The 19,993-nt window shown below is 41.0% G+C and overlaps 1 protein-coding gene across 1 annotated transcript; it reads left to right on the top strand.

Moving 5' to 3' along the window:
* Window positions 1-16,849: 16,849 nt before the first annotated feature.
* Window positions 16,850-19,791, top strand: LOC149000457 (uncharacterized protein At4g08330, chloroplastic-like). The gene is made up of 3 exons (XM_089140056.1): window positions 16,850-17,012; window positions 17,126-17,190; window positions 18,997-19,791. The coding sequence occupies exons 2-3, from the start codon at window positions 17,126-17,128 to the stop codon at window positions 19,388-19,390; spliced, it is 459 nt and encodes a 152-aa protein (XP_088996182.1). The 5' UTR covers window positions 16,850-17,012; the 3' UTR covers window positions 19,391-19,791.
* Window positions 19,792-19,993: the final 202 nt, after the last annotated feature.

The following is a 19,993-nucleotide window of genomic DNA, read 5'->3' as shown; positions in this document are numbered from 1 at the left end:
AGGCTAGGGAGAAATCTTCCACGTCCTTAGTCTTTGAAGTGATCAAGTCAATCTTCTTCTTCAATTCTGGATCAGCCGACTGTAGAGCAACAATTCGGTCCCTCAAACTCGGTCGGCCGATGACAGCTGCCAAAACAAACACAGAACTTTCTGACAAAATCTCAAGTCCAAATCTTACAATGGAGAACAATAAGGGCTTACTGAGATACGTCAGAACCACACTTCCTCGATTACTCTTTCTACTTAAGGCATCAGCAACCACATTAGCTTTCCCTGGATGGTACTGAATATCACAATCATAGTCCTTCACCAGTTCTAGCCATCTTCTCTGTCTCATATTCAACTCCTTCTGAGTAAAGAAATACTTGAGACTCTTGTGGTCAGTGAAAATAGATATCTTTTCACCATAAAGATAGTGACGCCAAATCTTCAGAGCAAAAACCACAGCTGCTAGCTCCAAGTCATGAGTAGGATAATTATGCTCGTAGTTCTTCAACTGCCTAGAAGCATAAGCTACCACCTTCCCATGCTGCATCAAAACGCAACCCAAACCAACCTTAGAGGCATCGGTATACACTGTCAAACCTCCAGAGTCATCTGGTATCGTCAACACAGGAGTGTTAGTTAACCTTTTCTTGAGTTCTTGAAAACTCTCTTCACAGGCTTCCTTCCACTCAAACTTGACTCCTTTTCTGGTAAGCTTTGTCATAGGTGCTGAGATTCTGGAGAAATTCTCAATGAAGCGCCTATAATAACCTGCCATACCAAGAAAACTTCGAATTTCCGTGATTGACTTAGGTTGGTCCCAATCAGTCACAGCTTGAACTTTTGCAAGATCAACTTTAATTCCGTCAGCAGAAACGATGTGACCTAGGAACATAACTTTAGGTAACCAAAAGTCACATTTGCTGAACTTGGCAAACAACTTCTTCTCTCTCAACCGCTGCAAGGCAAAACTCAGATGTCCAACATGTTGTTCTTCGCCCTTTGAATAGATCAGAATGTCATCAATAAATACAATGATAAATTTATCTAAGAAATCCTGAAATACTCGGTTCATCAGATCCATGAACGCTGCCGGTGCATTAGTAAGACCAAAAGGCATAACTCGGAATTCATAATGCCCATATCTAGTCCTAAATGCAGTCCTGCACACATCACTAGACTTTACTCTTAACTGATGGTACCCAGATCTCAGATCGATCTTCGAGAACACAGAGGCACCTTTCAACTGATCAAACAAGTGGTCGATCCTAGGGAGAGGATATTTATTTTTTATCGTCAACTTGTTTAATTCCCGATAGTCTATGCACATTCGCATACTACCGTCCTTCTTCTTCACAAACAAAACCGGGGCTCCCCACGGTGAAACACTGGGTTGGATAAACCCTTTGCTTAACAAATCATTTAACTGAGTCTGAAGTTCCTTCAACTCAGTCGGAGCCATCCGATACGGAGCTTTCGACACAGGAGCTGCTCCAGGAATTAGATCAATTGAGAATTCTAACTCCCTCTCTGGAGGCAAACCAGACAAATCATCGGGGAAAACATCAGGAAAATCCCTGACAACTTCGATATCAGACAACCATCTCACACCTTCCGAAACATTCACAGAAGAGGAAAGAAGTCCAACATTCTTAGTCCACCGCTCGACTTTCAGATCGCAGCCACTATCTTCTTACTCAACTTCTCCTGACTACATTGATACTCAAACGGACTATCATTCGTAGGATGAAACAGTACCCTCCTTTTTGAACAAAGGATAACTGCACCATACTTAGATAGCCAATCTATTCCAAATATCACATCAAAATCAAACATGTCTAACTTGATCAGACGGGCTTCAAGGGTTCTACTAGCAATAACCACTGGACAAGATTCAACCACTTCATCTAATCTAACAACAGATCTGGTTGGAGTACTAATTACTAGCCCTCTTTCCAACTTCGCAAGTGTAACAGGAATACGACTCACAAAAGAAGATGCTATGAATGAATGCGATGCACCAGTATCAAATAATACGAAAGCAGAGGTAGATGATACTAAAATGATACCTGTCACAACATCGTGATCTGTCTCAGACTCAGAACCAACAACACTGTAAACTTTACTAGAGGGAACACTCGAAACAGGCTTCAAAGCTGACACCTGAGAATTCGGCTTCTGAGTGCAGTTGCGAGAATAATGACCCTGCTTCCCACAGTTAAAGCAGATCAAATCCCTACCACTCACAGGAGCTGCTGAAGAAGGATATGCAAGCCTCTGGTTATTAGCCACTGGACGAGGGTTAGCATAGATCGGCCCAGTACCCTGACTACCTGCAACAGGACGCACCGGTGCACCACTAGAACCATAGCTCGAAGTAGAGCTGAAACTGGAACTAGCTCCTCTAGGCTGAAACGAAGGGGCAGTATAAGGAGCAGGCCTAGAGAATCTCCGATTACGGTCACCCGAATGATTCTCTGTTCGAAAGCAACGCTGGAGTAGATAATTCTCTCTCTCATTCTCTTCTACCTTCTTCGCATTCTGTACCATCTCAGCATAATCCACAATAGGATGAATTGCCAGGTAAGTCTTCAGTGACGGCCTCAAACCTTTGAAGAACTTCTTTGCCTTCTCACGGTCACCTTTGAAAGCATCAGGGGCAAAGTAGAACAATTCTTCAAACTTCTTCTGGTATTCCAGAACAGTACTAGGTCCTTGCGTGAGTGCCATGAACTCCGCTTCCTTAGCATCTCTCACAGACTCAGGAAAGTAATTCTTGCAAAATGCATCCTTGAAAATTTCCCAAGTAAGAACCGGGTGCGAAGCTTCCAAAATAGGTCTGGTAGCATTCCACCACGCATCAGCTTCATGCTGCAGTCTCTGCTCTGCACAAAGAATCTTCTGAGCTTCATTGCAACGGAGGTTGCGAAAAGCTTTCTCCATCTCTCGGATCCACTTGTTAGGGAACAATGCATCCGATGAAATACCAGTAAAAGCAGGGATCTGAAGCTTCAAGAAATGCTCCATCAACCTTGCATGCGGACCAGGGGCAAAACCGTCCACAACAGTACCAGCTCCATTAGGATTAAGAGCTGCACTGGGCATTCTCGTTGAGTAGTCGCAAAACCTTGCATCATAGTAGTAAACTCGATTATGCTGCTGATGCATCATATTTCCCAGAATGTTCATCACATCCTGAATAGAGACTACTTGCGGTGCCAGTGGAGGATTCCCACTGGTGGAAGGAATTTCAACTCGGGGAGGATTAGTTCCAGTGTTTACTATAGGTATCTCAACACGGTTCTGATTCCCACTACCTTCTTCTTCATCTTGACCATTAATAGCACGATTCCTTAATTGAACCATTCTGCGAAAGAATTCCAGAGATTAGCAACACTCAATGATTAAGTCCGGAAAAGATTCCACAAGTCAAAATTACTCCACAACATGGCCAACATTCACAAACAGAAGAAGCAGCAAGCACAAATTCCAAAAATCAACAAAACAGAGCCAAAATCCAAAATTCTGTGCAACAGTAACTGGACCGGTCGCTTGAGCCGGTCGCTTGGGTTAAGCGACCGCCACTAGTGACCGCCCCAAAATACGCGCGATAGCAACGCTTCAAATACGGTTTTTGGGTCTCATTTCATTTCTACACTTCTCAAAACGCAATTTGGGCTCTGGGGATTTCGTGCAAAGGGTTAGGAAGGTATTTTGGAGACTCCGTTGGCTTCGGACCTACTTCCCACGCAACGCATACACGCTACACAGGTAAACATCTCATGAAACCCTTTATTTCTATGGTTTGCATGATAGAACTACAATGTGTAACTGTTTTTAGGTTTTCTTTTGTGCAAAAATGTTTCTTTTACATCTCATAACATGTCTAGGCATAGATCTACTGTTCACTATGCATTTTTACACAAATAGGTAATTATTAGACATCTCATGGCTTTTCATTTTGCATTCTTTTCGCCTAAAACAGATTTTCTCACTAGATGGCTGCCCGCGGAGGTAGGAGAGTACCCATTCGCGGCCGAGGTCGTGGTCGAGGTAGAGGTGACGCACATGACCCAGTCCATCCAGACTACTTTAGATCACTGGAGGCACAGGAGCTATACTTTGGCCACTTCAGTCATCGTGCGATCGAGTATGGTCGACCAGTAGTGACTTCAGAGGTAGCACAGTTCCAGATCGAGAGTAGATTTGAGGCTGTGGGTTGGAGAAGTACCTTGTTTTTGAACGAGGATGCCTATCCCAAGCTAGTCAGGTTATTCTACAGCAACCTGACCTTCCACAGAGAGATGGATGGAGAGCACGACACTAGGCTAGTGATTGAGAGCCGGGTGAAGACCACAGACATACGCTTCACCACAGAGGAGCTGGCTCACATCCTAGACGTGCCATACATCCACGGCGACAGGAGATGGTTCGAGCCGGGGGCTGAGTCAGACGATGTCATACACTGGGAGGAGAGAGCTCTCGTCTTCTCGAGCATTTGCCCACAGGAGTGCAGCGGGGTAGAGTCAGTGACTGAGCTGTATCCCTCATGCGGGATCATCTCCGGGGATCATAGCACGGAACTTGCTGCCTAAGGCAGGTCATCGAGTGAGATTTCACTCATGCAAAGGCTATGATGACCTTTTCAGTGTACACCCGCTACCAGGTAGACTTGGCTTACATAATCCAAAATGCCATGATCTACCGAGTGACACATCGGGGGGAGCAAACCTTGGATACGGGCGGCTTCTGACACGGATCTTTGAGCACTTCGGGGTCGACTTCGAGGGAGAGGAGGCTATCCCAGTTGGGCATGGCGGTACGATAGGGTACAGATTGGTCGCTCAGATGCACTTAACGGGCGGACCAAACTCACCAGAGATGCCAGCCGAGCAGGAGGACATGGATGTAGAGACTGATGATGAGGATCATGCAGACTCGCCACCACCTTCCCCGGTTCGAGACCGGAGGCACATCCGGGGCTCGGGGATACTTCGGAGGTCGCACCACCTTGGGCTAGGGGTCTGTTCACTCGGATGGACCAGTTCGAGCAGGGGCAGGTAGAGATGAGGGGCCAGATAGCAGAGTGCCTTGACATACTCCGCCAGATGAGACTAGCTCCACCACCACCACCACCGCAGTAGATAGGTCTAGGTTTTGATTCACTTTGATTCAATACTGACCTTAGGGTTTAGATATGTTTATTGTAGTTTTTATTCAGCACATGTTCATTCCCTAACATTTTGTAAAGCGTAGAGTACGCTCCAAGTTATGTAAAGCTTTATCTTGTTAATGAAACACAATTATGTTTATTGTACTTGTATTATTGTCTCTTATGCATTTTCTTGATAATTACAGTGTGAGAATATATTTCACTTGATTTATTGTAAGTTATTCAAAATAAGATCCACTTACTTTATCAGTTTTTTTCTAACAAAAGATGTTCTATTACTCACTCTAATTCTTTTGAGTCACTTCTGGATCTATGACTCAGATTGCTCATCTAATACTTGTATTAATTATTATTGACTTCGTAAAACCATGGCTCTGATACCACTCTGTCACACCCCACCCGTCGGTCTCGGTTACCCGCCCGACAACCCGTGGGTGCGATCCGTCACAAGATCCAAGGTTTTAGTCTATCAACAATATTTAAGACAAATACAGATAATCATGAGCAAAGAATATTCAATAACTGAATTAAATGAATTACAGAAGCCCAAAATGCTCCAATATCAAAGGAAAGAAAATAAAGAATAAAGAATAAAACAAAAATGAGGGCAGCGGAATAAAAGTATTTATATCAGTTTCTTTCCAGTTTGTTTCTCTAAGTCAATGAACTTAGATTCCAGTTTAATAAGGTGAGGGGTTCTCCAATTCTTCTCCAGTCTCAGTGCGAACTGCCTAACCACCTTTCGCCTCTGACCATCAACCGGTGCGATAAGCGCACTCCATGCACCCGCAGGAACTCCCGCACATGCTATTTCCATCTCCCACTGGCGGTGCCACATCTTCTTCAAACGGGATGGTTCCTTCATAGGGAACCAGCCCATCTTCAGATACAAATCCTTCTTCTGTATAGGCTAAAAACATACAAAGAATAAAGGAATGAGTTCTAAAGAACTCAGTAAGAAACAATCATATATCTCATCCATCATCCAAAAATGCCATGATACAACAGTAATATGAATGAATGCAAAACATGAATGATGCTATGATTTCTAACTATGCAAGTCTCTAAAAGCTGACATGCTTTAAGATAAACACCAGCCCATCTTCTGGGTAAGTCTCATCACTCTGATCCGGCAAGGACTGGTTACCTCTGTAGGGATCCAGGGAAAAAGGGAAAGTCCACACGGCTCACAAACCATGGTTAGGGGGTTAAGTCCACACTCTCTCACCACGACCATTGGTAATGAGTACTGGCGCATGTCTGGGTTTCTAATCCAATGCAAGGTCATAATGGTTACATGTCTACATGAAGTCCAGATACATCCCCTATGGCACCAACCAACTCGGTTCAATATCCTTCGCAACCTAGGAGTAAGAATCCTCACGGACTGGCTACCTCTGTTGGACTCTACTCCTTAACCCTATGGTCATCCACATATCATTGGGGCGGATGCTCTCATGATTCCTCCCGACACCCGGTCCGGTCCTTGGACATCCATGAGCCCAACCCTAACATATGCAACCCTACCATTTCATGACCAACAGTGGACCACCAAGTCACATCACTGTCATCACGGGTCACTCGGTTTCAATCCCCCTACCGAAAGGGTAGTAGCATGTGGGGTACCTAGCCATGCAATCTAGACTCATCCTAACAATGTCATCAATTAATCATGATAGTGCTGAAGGTATCAGCAGGCATGTGTCCCATTCCATGACCTCCTGATAACATCAGCCAAGATATCCCAAAAGGAACACCTCAACTATCATAATCATAAACCAATTACCATAATCATATAACATTCACAATTCATCATGTAATTATGAAATCAAAGCAAACAGCAGTAGTATATTAGAAATAAATACAACTACAGCAACATATAACAATATAAATCAAGACTAACAATTATCAAATTAACATGTTCAAGTATATGTAGATAGATAAGATAGACTGTCCTTACTTGCATATAACTGAAACGTCCGTAAAATGAAATCCAGTAACTATTAGTAGACTTTTCTTTTAAACAGTAATCACCTAAACACAGGGTTATTAGAATATATAAGTCACATAAATCAATTTGAATCAGAACCGAAATCCAATTGGTCACTGTTTACCTGCCGGTCGCTTAGGTTAAGCGACCGCCACTAGTGACCGCCCCAAAAACAGTGAGTTTCAATCCGAAACTTAGGCTTCCGATTACTCGATTTCAATCCGGTTTTCGAGTAATCTCATCCTAAGTCTCGAATTAAACACTCCCTAAGCCAAAAGGGTAAGAGAAAACAATCCACTATCATCAATAGATTACCCCTAACCCTCTCCTTGATTGGATTTACCATCTCACGGAAGTAGGGTTCCGTTTACGGTTATTCCATCTCAAGTAGATTAATAAAGAGGTACAGAATATCCAAGGGGTAATCACAGAGACGAGGGAAAAAGGGTAAAACCAATCTAACGGAGAAAAGAGAGTAGAGAACGAAGGGTTAGTTCAATACCTCGCACCAAAAAGCCAGAGAAGAAGAGAACTGGTCTTCCAAGCCACTGTCAGTACTCCAGAGACTCTTTTGGATCTTCCCCGCAGCCATCTAAACTCCCAAATAAGCAACCATGAATAAAGTAATCGTTAATGAGACGGAGGTTGCCTTTTATAGAAGTCTGGGGGTAAAATAGGGCAAAATCTCCAAAGCAGAGCGCTGGGCGGTCGCTTGGGCCGGTCGCTTGGGTTAAGCGACCGCCACTAGTAACCGCCCCCATGTAATTTGCCATACAAGGGTTTTACAAGGGGCTGATACCCAAGGCCAACCTAGCCCTAAATAGGAGATGGGGGAGATCTTACCTTCATTCCGGACATCTCTGAACAACATCTGACTTCCGGAAATCCCCGCTCCAGCCAAGACAGACTCTTCAGAAAAAGGATCCAGATCCATGGGTCCCGGGTATGGATCATGGGCTTCAATCCGGATACTCCACAAGTTCACCCGACTAGACCTTCGGGTTCTCGGCACCCGGAATACGGATCTCGGGTTAGAAATACGGGGGTAATACGAAAACAAAAATCCAAAAAAACAACTAAAAGGGGGGGCCCCCCCCCCTAGAGGAAAAAAACAACAACCAAGGTGGTATATTTTGATTGTGGGGGGGGGGGAAACCAAAAAACACGCCCCCGCGCTACCCCTAACACCCACCAACCACACCAACAAAAACCAAGGGAATGAAAAATAAAAAATAAAAAATCCCCCCAAACAACCAAAAAAAAAAGGGAGGAAAGTCAAAGGGAAACCGGAATGGGAAAGGGAAAAGAGGAGGATGGGGAAGTGTATAAAACAAAAAACAAACAATACACATCTAGGTCAACCCATTTTCTTTGATACCTCCCATTCCATTCAAACTGCAATGGGCAATTGACATTCATTTGCATGAATAATTAAAAAGGACTTTAGTATAATAGGAATGCCTAAACCAAAGTGAATAAACTCAATTATTAGATGAAATTGAAAACCAATATCAGAGACAACAAATTGAAGCAACACATGCTACTGGATTTCCCATGTTTCATACTAAAAGATAACAACCTAGATGGTGTGGACCTGAGGAAATCATGAAGACATAATCAGAAATAGGAACCCAGAAATATAGATGAATCTTCCATTATTTGAAGACACCAATATGCCATATTTCATTGCATTTACATATGTATAGATGAGTGGAATCATGTTTGTCAAACATGAAGACATAATGAGAAATAGGAACCCAGAAATAGAGATGAACATGGATAGTGAATTCTTTTCAATGGAAAGCATGAAAACACAAAAAAAGAAGAAAAGTGTTTGGAGCAAAATTGTCAATGTTAAATTATCTCTCTGATCTTATGGGAGATCACAGTCCACAATATGTGCTTCTTTGGCTCAAGTATTATGTTGAAAGATATACCATGAACCCTCATAGACTCCCTTCTACGATTATGTGCCCTCCTCTTCTCAGTTACTCTTTGTTGAATTGAAGGAGAGGAATCCATCCTCCTACTACTCCTCCCCTGTGTGCCACCCTACATTATCATCACATTAGGCTGTAAGTTGAAAGTATTCCAAACCACCCACAACTGGACCATTAAGAAAATTATACACAAGGAATTGAAAGTATTTAAAACCACCTACAAGTGGGCTTAGGTTGTTCTACATTTTACTTATAGAATCATCACCTCCTTACCTCACACATGTATGCTTCGTGTTGTAGGTCCTCACTTACATTGTATGCTTAGACTTGTTATTTCTGTCATTTTTTGCTGCATAGATCTTCCAAGGACAACCATTCTCCTTGCAAATGGTCACCACCCTACGTCTTTCATTGTGGACCATAATCATTTGAAAACCTTCTTGCTTGACATAAGTTTCAAGTGTAGCCCTAAAAGCATACACGTTGTCAAATGTATCTCCCGTTGTGAACTCTAGTCTACCTAGCTGACTTGAGTAGTAGTACCCAGAAATGGAGTTTCCAAATCAATAATTCTTCCAAAGCAATGCCCTAGTCATCCTTCGCTCCCACCAACTTGATTTCCCTATATATAGATTTACATAAATTGAGTTAGAAAGTTAAAACATATACATGATATGAATGCAAACAACTAAAGGCATTTTGGGTGCCTCCTTTTTGCATTCCTTTCCTCTGACATAGATGCAAGGGGTGGTATGTTTTCACAGCAATAGTCTAATCATTATCCTCAAAGCATATAGTCTCCAACTACATCTGTGGGCCTTGCAAACAACAAGCACCTTACCCTTCTCATTCTAGATTAGATGTCTTTCAAAGCCTTCTTGGTCAACATATTTTGATAGAGCTACCCACAAAGGATAGACATCTTCAAATGTGTCACCCACCGTGAACTCATATTGACTAAGTTGGGGACTTGAAACTAGTGGGGGTTAATGGGTCAACACATCCTCCTCCATATTTGCAAGCTTAGTAGAGAGGCTTGAGTTTATGGGGGGTGACTGATGGTGTCCTGCTAGTCTCTACTATGTAGTGTTGCCCCTATTCACCTGCATAGTCTAGCAAACATCCAATGTTGGCTGATTTCAAGGGTCTTCTTCTCCAACCAATTACATCCTTTGAGAAGTTGTTTATACTATATGAGGAGGTTGTTGAATGGCTATATGTTATGTCACTAATCTGAAACATATATACACCTCCTTCCTACTTGCTAAATATTTTGCACAATGTGACATCTCTGGTCACATCAATAGGAAGGAAAGTGTTCATGAGGGGGTTTAGGGTTTTCTTTTCAACGAATGTGACAGTGACTTCAGGCAGGGAGCTTCATGTGGAGACACTCAAGAATATGGCTTATGAGTTTACTTATGGGCGGTGGTTGATGAGCACATTTATGTGTGAAATCTTAGGGCATAAAGCATGCATTTTATACACTTAGAGTGGAGTTACCTTGGGTTTTATGTTGTTTTTGCAGATTTTAGGACTTTTCAAGATTTAAGCAAATATTTGGAGTTTTGGGCTTGAATCATGCTATTTTACACGTCAAGAATTCCATTCAAATTCTCAAATGCGAAAATGGGCCTGATCTGGAGCATGATGGGCTAGACATGTGTGATTATGGGCGAACTCCGAAATATTGAAGAGATAAAGAAGGCAAATCTGATCTACGGCTGAGATTTTAAATCAAATCTACAAAGATATTATTGAGAGAGTCCAAATGGAAAAGAGTCCTTGCATACCTCAATATCTTATTTCCTATCTTGGATTTAATTAAAGAAAGAAAAAGAGGAAAAAGAATTATATTCAGAAAGAAAAAGAGGAAAAATCCCGTTTTTGAATGCCTCTGTCCAGTTTCAATCAAACCCTTCATTGAACGGTCATCCAATGTCCGATCGTGCTGATTTTTCGAGGAGAGCTTCACGACTACTTAAACCTCAAATCCAATAATGGAATTATGCATCTGATCTCTCTAAGTCGGCGCGATTACTATGTCAAAACTATAATTGGCTGAGTCAGATAGAAACCCTGAGTTTTATTCAAATTCAGCCGTGCTTCATATCTCATGTAAACTCTATAAAAGGAGATCATATTCCATCAAAGGAGAACGTGTCTTAGAGCTTAGTAGAAGCATTATTTCTTCTCTCTTCAGTTTATTTAGGCTTTCTCTAGTTTTCTTTGCTTGCAGTTGTGAGATTTTAAATTTCTAGATTCAATGTTTAGATTTAATTTTTATGTAATGCAATTCAAGTTCAAGTTTCAAGTTCAAGTTTCAAGTTTTTAGATTCGTTTTTCTCTGGGTCTAGCAATTGCAGATTTAGATTATTCTAGATCTAGATCTGGTTGTTAGGGTTGGTTGAGATTCGAATCATTTGTTCAATTCGCAAGTAAGTAATTTTTTTTATTAATCTTCTCTCCTCCCTCCATTCCCGCTTCTATCTACCCCTCCATATTCTTAATTTAGGATTTACTTTCAGCATTATTATTGTTCTCCCTTCCCCTGGATCCTTGATCGGAGATGCCTCTGATCGTGCCTCTCTTTGGTTAAGGCTTCCTTTTCCTTTAATTGCTTTGTTTATTGCTTTGTTATTTACTTTCTGCCTATTCATTCATCATCTCGGACCACAAAACCGGAGCAAGCCTACAGTCGTGCCTCTGCTTCTGGTGACGGGTGGTGTTGCATCTGCATTTTAGCTATTTCATTTTCTTTTTATTGCTTTGTTTATTGCTTTGTTATTTACTTTCTGCATATTCATTCATTATCTCGAACCACATAACCGGAGCAAGCCTACAGTCGTACCTCTGCTTCTGGTGACGGGTGGTGTTGCATCTGCATTTTAGCTATTTCCTTTTCCTTTTATTGCTTTGTTTATTTATTTGTTTATTGCTTTGTTATTGTTCGCATTTTTTTTCCTGTCTTTTATTTATGCATTGATTGTGTTTAATTTATTTTTTGTTTCAATTCGATTGCATTAGACATATAGATTATGATCGTTTAGTTTAGTTAATTAGTTAACAAAAAATTGAATCATTCCACTCTCGCATTACTATTAAGAAGTTCAATTCTAAGTGGCATATGTCACACCCCACCCGTCGGTCTCGGTTACCCGCCCGACAACCCGTGGGTGCGATCCGTCACAAGATCCAAGGTTTTAGTCTATCAACAATATTTAAGACAAATACAGATAATCATGAGCAAAGAATATTCAATAACTGAATTAAATGAATTACAGAAGCCCAAAATGCTTCAATAACAAAGGAAAGAAAATAAAGAATAATGAATAAAACAAAAATGAGGGCAGCGGAATAAAAGTATTTAAATCAGTTTCTTTCCAGTTTGTTTCTCTAAGTCAATGAACTTAGATTCCAGTTTAATAAGGTGAGGGGTTCTCCAATTCTTCTCCAGTCTCAGTGCGAACTGCCTGACCACCTTTCGCCTCTGACCATCAACCGGTGCGATAAGCGCACTCCATGCACCCGCAGGAACTCCCGCACATGCTATTTCCATCTCCCCATTGGCGGTGCCACATCTTCTTCAAACGGGATGGTTCCTTCATAGGGAACCAGCCCATCTTCAGATACAAATCCTTCTTCTGTATAGGCTAAAAACATACAAAGAATAAAGGAATGAGTTCTAAAGAACTCAGTAAGAAACAATCATATATCTCATCCATCATCCAAAAATGCCATGATACAACAGTAATATGAATGAATGCAAAACATGAATGATGCTATGATTTCTAACTATGCAAGTCTCTAATAGCTGACATGCTTTAAGATAAACACCAACCCTCCTCCGGGTAAGTCTCATCACTCGATCCGGCAAGGACTGGTTACCTCTCGTAGGGATCCGGGGAAAAAGGGAAAGTCCACACCTGGCTCACAAACCATGGTTAGGGGTTAAGTCCACACTCTCTCACCACGACCATTGGTAATGAGTACTGGCGCATGTCTGGGTTTCTAATCCAATGCAAGGTCATAATGGTTACATGTCTACATGAAGTCCAGATACATCCCCTATGGCACCAACCAACTCGGTTCAGTATCCTTCGCAACCTAGGAGTAAGAATCCTCACGGACTGGCTACCTCTGTTGGACTCTACTCCTTAACCCTATGGTCATCCACATATCATTGGGGCGGATGCTCTCATGATTCCTCCCGACACCCGGTCCGGTCCTTGGACATCCATGAGCCCAACCCTAACATATGCAACCCTACCATTTCATGACCAACAGTGGACCACCAAGTCACACCACTGTCATCACGGGTCACTCGGTTTCAATTCCCCTACCGAAAGGGTAGTAGCATGTGGGGTACCTAGCCATGCAATCTAGACTCATCCTAACAATGTCATCAATTAATCATGATAGTGCTGAAGGCATCAGCAGGCATGTGTCCCATTCCACAGCCTCCTGATAACATCAACCAAGATATCCCAAAAGGAACACCCCAACTATCATAATCATATACCAACTACCACCATCTCATAACAATCACAAACCATAAAGTAAATATGAAATCAAAGTAAACAGCAGTAGTATAACAGAATTATATATGAAACTACAACAGTTTATATTGGTACAAATTAAGAATAACAATTAGTAAATCAACATGCTGAAGTATACATAAATAGATAAGATAGATTGTCCTTACTTGCATATAACTGAAACGTCCATAAAATGGAATCCAGTAACTATTAGTAGACTTTTCTTTTAAACAGTAATCACCTAAACACAGGGTTATTAGAATATATAAGTCACATAAACCAATTTGAATGAGAACCGAAATCTATTTGGTCACTGTTTACCAGCCGGTCGCTTGTGCCGGTCGCTTAGGTTAAGCGACCGCCACTAGTGACCGCCCAAAATGATGAGTTTCAATCCGAAACTCGGGCTTCGATTACTCGATTTCAATCCGGTTTTCGAGTAATCTCATCCTAAGTCTCGAATTAAACACTCCCTAAGCCAAAAGGGTAAGAGAAAACAATCCACTATCATCAGTAGATTACCCTAACCCTCTCCTTGATTGGATTTACCATCTCACGGAAGTAGGGTTCCGTTTACGGTTATTCCATCTCAAGTAGATTAAAAAAAAGAGGTAAAGAATATCCAAGGGGTAATCACAGTGACGAGGGAAAAAGGGTAAAACCAAACTAACGGAGAAAAGAGAGTAGAGAACGAAGGGTTAGTTCAATACCTCACACCAGAAAGCCAGAGAAGAAGAGAATTGATCTTCCAAGCCACTGTCAGTACTCCAGAGACTCTTTCGGATCTTCCCCGCAGCCGTCTAAACTCCCAAATAAGAAATAACGAATAAAGTAATCGTTAATGAGACGGAGGTTGCCTTTTATAGAAGTCTGGGGGCAAAATAGGGCAAAATCCCCGAAAACAAACCGGGCGGTCGCTTGGGCCGGTCGCTTAGGTTAAGCGACCGCCACTAGTAACCGCCCCCATGTAATTTGCCATACAAGGGTGCTTTTACTAGGGGGTTGATACCCAAGGCCAACCTAGCCCTAAATAAGAGATGGGGGAGATCTTACCTTCATTCCGGACATCTCTGAACGACACCTGACTTCCAGAATTTCCCACTCCAGCCAAGGCAGGCTTTTCAGATAAAGGATCCAGATCCATGGGTCTTGGGTATGGATCATGGGCTTCAATCCGGATACTCCACAAGTTCACCCGACTAGACTTTCGGGTTCTCGGACCTGGAATACGGATCTCGGGTTAGAAATACGGGGGGTATTACAGCTTTTCCCCCGGGGGCGGGCCCGTTTGCCACCCGTGCCCGCGCGCGGGTTTTTTTTTTTATATAAAAGAGGGGGGGGGGGGGGGGGGGGGGGTTGGTTTTTTTTTTTTTTTTTTTGTTTTTTTTTATGTTAGTAAAAAAAAAGGGGGGGGTCCCTTCACCCACCTAGAGGCTGGGTCACTTAAGTGAGTGAGAGGGCATTTTAGTCATTTGACCATACGAGGGATGCTTTGGTCAGTTAACCACTCAAATTTGAAAAGATAACGATCAAAGCTTGAGAAGTTAACAGTCGCTAACTTGGAAATAAATAAATAAATAAGGTAAATTGTGGGCTGTTTGAAAATTTTCTCATTTAAAGTGGGCAGTCAAGAATTGATGCCCAACTTAAGTGGCGCCATGAAAAAAAAAAAAACTCTTGTATTAATGAATATGCTGAGAAACATGTATGCAATGTGCACATATATGTATAGACACTGTTATGCCAAATTCATTAAGGGTTTCACATCTATCAATGTAATAGAACTGTTTCTCTTTCCCAGCAGACTAACTACTCAATTAGATCACTTTAAACTTGACATTGCTTACTACTAATTTTGATTTGGAAAAACATTCTGATGAGGGTAAAATAGCACTGAACTGGGTTCGACCACGATCAGTCCAGTTACCCTGGTCGGGACTGGTTTAAAGATCGAACTAGGGGGTAACGTAAGGACGAAGGAACTGAACGGTTATATGATACGTGATCCCGCAAAATTCGGAATACACAATCGTGCCACGAAAGGAAATTCCCACTAACTCCTAATGAGGGGTAAAACCCTATGATCGGGCGGCCACAAAGAAAGGGCATGGATTGATCCAACAATCAAGAATGACAGATAAACCCTATATAAACTAAGAGATGGCACACAGTGAAGGTATCTGAATCGTTTCCCTCCATTATCATATTTCAATTAAGCTATGCAACTAGCCAGGGCTCTGTAGTGTCCCAATTGCTAACTTAACCTTCGGAGGTGGCTTCACGACCGTGTGGTCTGTCCACATCTAACCTCGTTTTGCAGGCAAGCATTAAGGAACCCAGAGGCTAAACAGTTTTTGGACGCATCACATTCCCATTTAATATCATTCCTCAAACCATGGTCTAGGTCTTAACGCCATTGGTAGGTGTCATGCATCATGTCTTAGATCAATAAATTGACTGATTTTTATAAAAATCCATCACGACGTAAACACGGGCAGCATATATACAAGGAAGGAGAGCAGAAATATAGAGTGGATTGGAGCTTAGACAAATATGCTTCTAATTATACGTATCATATAGACGATTAATATCGCTTTTGCATCTCAATAATGTTAATAGTGACAATATAGATTGGAAACCACAAACTCCTCCTTACAACATAGGTTTCTATTCTTACAACGGTTCTGAGAGGAAAGTCAATTCCAATTGACTCACAAAGAAATAAAGAAAAAAAAATCCCAATTGAATCTTGGGATGGAATCGGCGAGCCTACAATGAGTCCGCTGATACCGATCTGTTGCGCCGATTTTGAAATTTTATACAGTGCTTCTCCTTATAACATAGGATCCAACAAAGTAACGAAGCCCTTTTTTTTTTGGTTAATAATAACGAGTCCAATTGATTACCGGAAAAAAAAATAACGAGTCCAATTTTTTTTTTTTTTATTACAATAAAAGTCCACTTACTTTTAACCTTTTCTAAGCAAACTTCTCACGTGCTATCTGCACGTGTGGATCACACCCACACTTAATTTTTAAAAATATAAAATTACGGAAGTACCCTGTTATGTGACTCATTCTATTTCCATTCGTTACACTTTTCGCCTTTTTAATAGGAAGATTTGCCTTTTACCAAAAAAAAAAAAAAATAGGAAGATTTGCCTATGTGCAAACATTTATTAAACAAGTATCGAACAGCCAACAAAGACAAGGCGAGAGCGTCGTTAAAGAACTGTGAGATTTAAGTCTAGAGAGAGAGAGAGCAGGGAGCAGCTAAAGCAAGGAACTTCTCAATAGTCGCTGCTGAACGTTCCAGTTTCGAGATCGGAATCGACAGTCGTTTCTGAAACCGAAACTATCACTTCGATTGCTTCTGCAGCACGATAGGTGAGAGACAACTCCTCCGCTTTCATCGCCATCGTCATTCCTCTTTTTCTGCTTCGTGGTTAGAGTAATCGTCACCATCGTTGTTTTTGTTTCTTGGCTGAGAGAGATTTCAGATGCCTATACAGGACGGTTATCATCGCTCATTGTCGTCGTCGTCTCAGAGAGATGTCACGTATAGGTACTCTTGATCAGCTTTTGTTGTTTAACCTATGATTTGGATTTTAAGTTACTGTTTTGAATGTTTATAGGGATGTTCTGTTCTGTTTAATTTGAATCCATATGGTTGATAATGAAAATTCGATTAGTATACGCCATACGGCTGTCAATCCCTATTGAAGCAGTGGTGTTTTTTTAGGCTTTAACAGATTTGGTCACTGGAGTAATTGTTTCCTGATTGCCATTGAGAGTAATTGGATTTAATCTTAGTTGCAGATTTGATGAATGCATTGTATGTTCCTTCTATTTTACTACTTCAGTGACCTAGTGATTCAGATGTAACACATTCCATGAGCCATAGGGTTTGCTATACTGCTAGATTAGTGGGACTATACAGAATTACATGCTTCAATTAAGATTGGACAGAGCTTCAATTTATTCTTCTGATTGAAAAATGGATCTCGTGTTTCTCAGTATTGTTGCTTGAAGTTTTTAAGGGAATGACCTTTCTTTACTTTACTGATTTTTCTCTATCCCTTTTTGGTCTCTGACCACTAAATCTTAGAACGATTATTATTACTAAAATTGGGGGTTTCTAAGAACAAGACTAAAGGGTTTTGCACTCAGATTCTCATATCTATCCCTCATCTTTAAGGGCAGGTGGTTATGTGACTTTCCTATCCATATGACATTCATAGATCTGACGTGGGATTGTTGTCCACATCAGCCAACATTGTTGCTTGATTTGGTTTCCAATCATCATATCAATCTATTTTCTGTGTTTCATTTGCTTGATTAGTGAGATTAAGTGAATTATAATCTAAGCACTTCCAATTGATTTTTGAGCAAGTTACACTTGGTTCTAATCCAGTGTACTTTTCATAGTTGTATTCCTTGAAAGTTCTTAATTTGATCACATGATCTCTCTGAGTACGTGGCAATAAGGAAACACTCTGTGGTGCTTCTTAAAATTTGAACCTCAAAAGATCCTAGTTATGTCTGAAAAGTTTCAGTACGAAAGGAAGCTGTGCTCTAGAAACTCACATCTTCTTTCCTTACTTCACTTCAATCCAATTCTAAGACATACGGGCTGTTTGAAAATGTTCACCACAATTTCCTGGCACCTGAAACCTCTGGAAAGTTTCTGGACAACAATGGAAACTGTGCACTAGAACCTACTGTGGAACAAAATTACTTACGCACCGTTTCAGGATTACTGATCACCCAACCTCAGCACAGCAGTGTAGGGGCGCTTATGGTATTACATGACTTACAACATGAAAAAATATCACTTACAGGTTGTTTGTCAATTGTTTATTAACTTTAAGACGGCCTGATAATATGGATTTGGATGTGAAATTTGAATGGAATTGTCTTTTTCAACCAAAAGAATTAGAGATTTAAAGGAGAAAGGTAAGGTCATATTGTACCGCACCACTAGGAAACCTGTTTCAGTCTCTTGATCTCCATGAGTTTATCTATTAATATGGAAGGCTCCTAACAATTTTTTGGGCCATGAAGAGATAAAATGACTGTGTTAATACGTGCCCTGGGAGTATTTTGCCTTTCCCTCTGTTTTCAAGGCTTATAGCTGGTGGCACTTGAAGCCTTGGAGAGCCTCCACAGGACATTGTTAACTTGGCTATAAAAGTTTACATCTTTCATTATTCTCTTTTTCCAGTTTAACTAATGTATTCTCTCTCTCTTTCTCTGCTGTTTTCCTCATAATTTGAATGTTTTTATTCTGAACTGCCCAGGAATTTATTAGATGGATATTGAAGGTCCCTTTTAATTTTTAATCATAAATCATATCCTGTTTATGATGCAGCTGTGGTTCTTGTGGGTATACATTAAACTTAAGTTCCTCCAACCGGAACACCTCAATCATTGGATCTAAATATGGAAAATCAATGAAGCGAGGGATCATATCATTCTTATCAATTGACGAGAGCAGATTTCAGCAGACTGATGAACAACGTTGCATACCTGATTTCCTCTCCAAGCACTCCTGGGGCTTGTTTCGACGACGAACAAAGATTCGCTGCCGTAAATGTGGGAACCATATAGGCTATGCTAATGAGGCTTCTTCTTCAGGCCATGAATATGATGGATCAGAAGTCAGCTCAGCAAATGGGAATTCTGTTTATAGGACATATGATGTCAGAATTCGTGCTTTACAGCCCTCATCCTCAGAAGAATATGGTACCCCATTAGTTATATGATTTACATTGGCAAGCAGCTAAGCTTGAGGAAGATTATATTTATTGTGGGTTGGAGTGTGAAAAGTCATCATCCTTCATCTCCATATCAAGTGTCATGGTTAAAAATTCATTGCATGAGAAAGATCCTCTAGAAGAGACATCCATTGGCGAATGTTGTCCTCGAATCATAAACTATGGATGAGGCCACATTACTGGAATGGTTATGGTGGTTTGTTGTGTAGTTGAACCTGTTTTTCTTATGATAATGAAAAAAAATATATCTATTTGATGCTAGGATTTTGTAATAGCCATGGCTTCATTTGAAGACATGGATCTGTTCTTATGTAAATGTATGTTTCTCTTCTTATGGATATGTTGGAATTTATTAATATAATTAATAAATTAAATGCCCAAGGGCAAATCTGGAAACTCACTATTAGGGCAGTTACAAAATAGGGTTATATATTTTGGTAACCACCGCATAATTGAGTGTGATTACATTATGAAAGTTTTTCCAAATAAGAGGCTGCTCCCATCTCTCTCCCTTTTCTCCAAGAAACACAGGAAGGAGAACCCATTGGAGGTTTCCTTCCTTTGCTTTAGATCACTCTTCCATCTTCTTCC

This window comes from Hakea prostrata, chromosome 11 (assembly GCF_041222555.1).
Source record: "Hakea prostrata isolate BN-2017 chromosome 11, UWA_Hpros_2, whole genome shotgun sequence".
In the NCBI taxonomy this organism is placed as follows: Eukaryota; Viridiplantae; Streptophyta; class Magnoliopsida; order Proteales; family Proteaceae; genus Hakea; species Hakea prostrata.
This window is presented reverse-complemented; position numbering and strand designations above follow the sequence as displayed.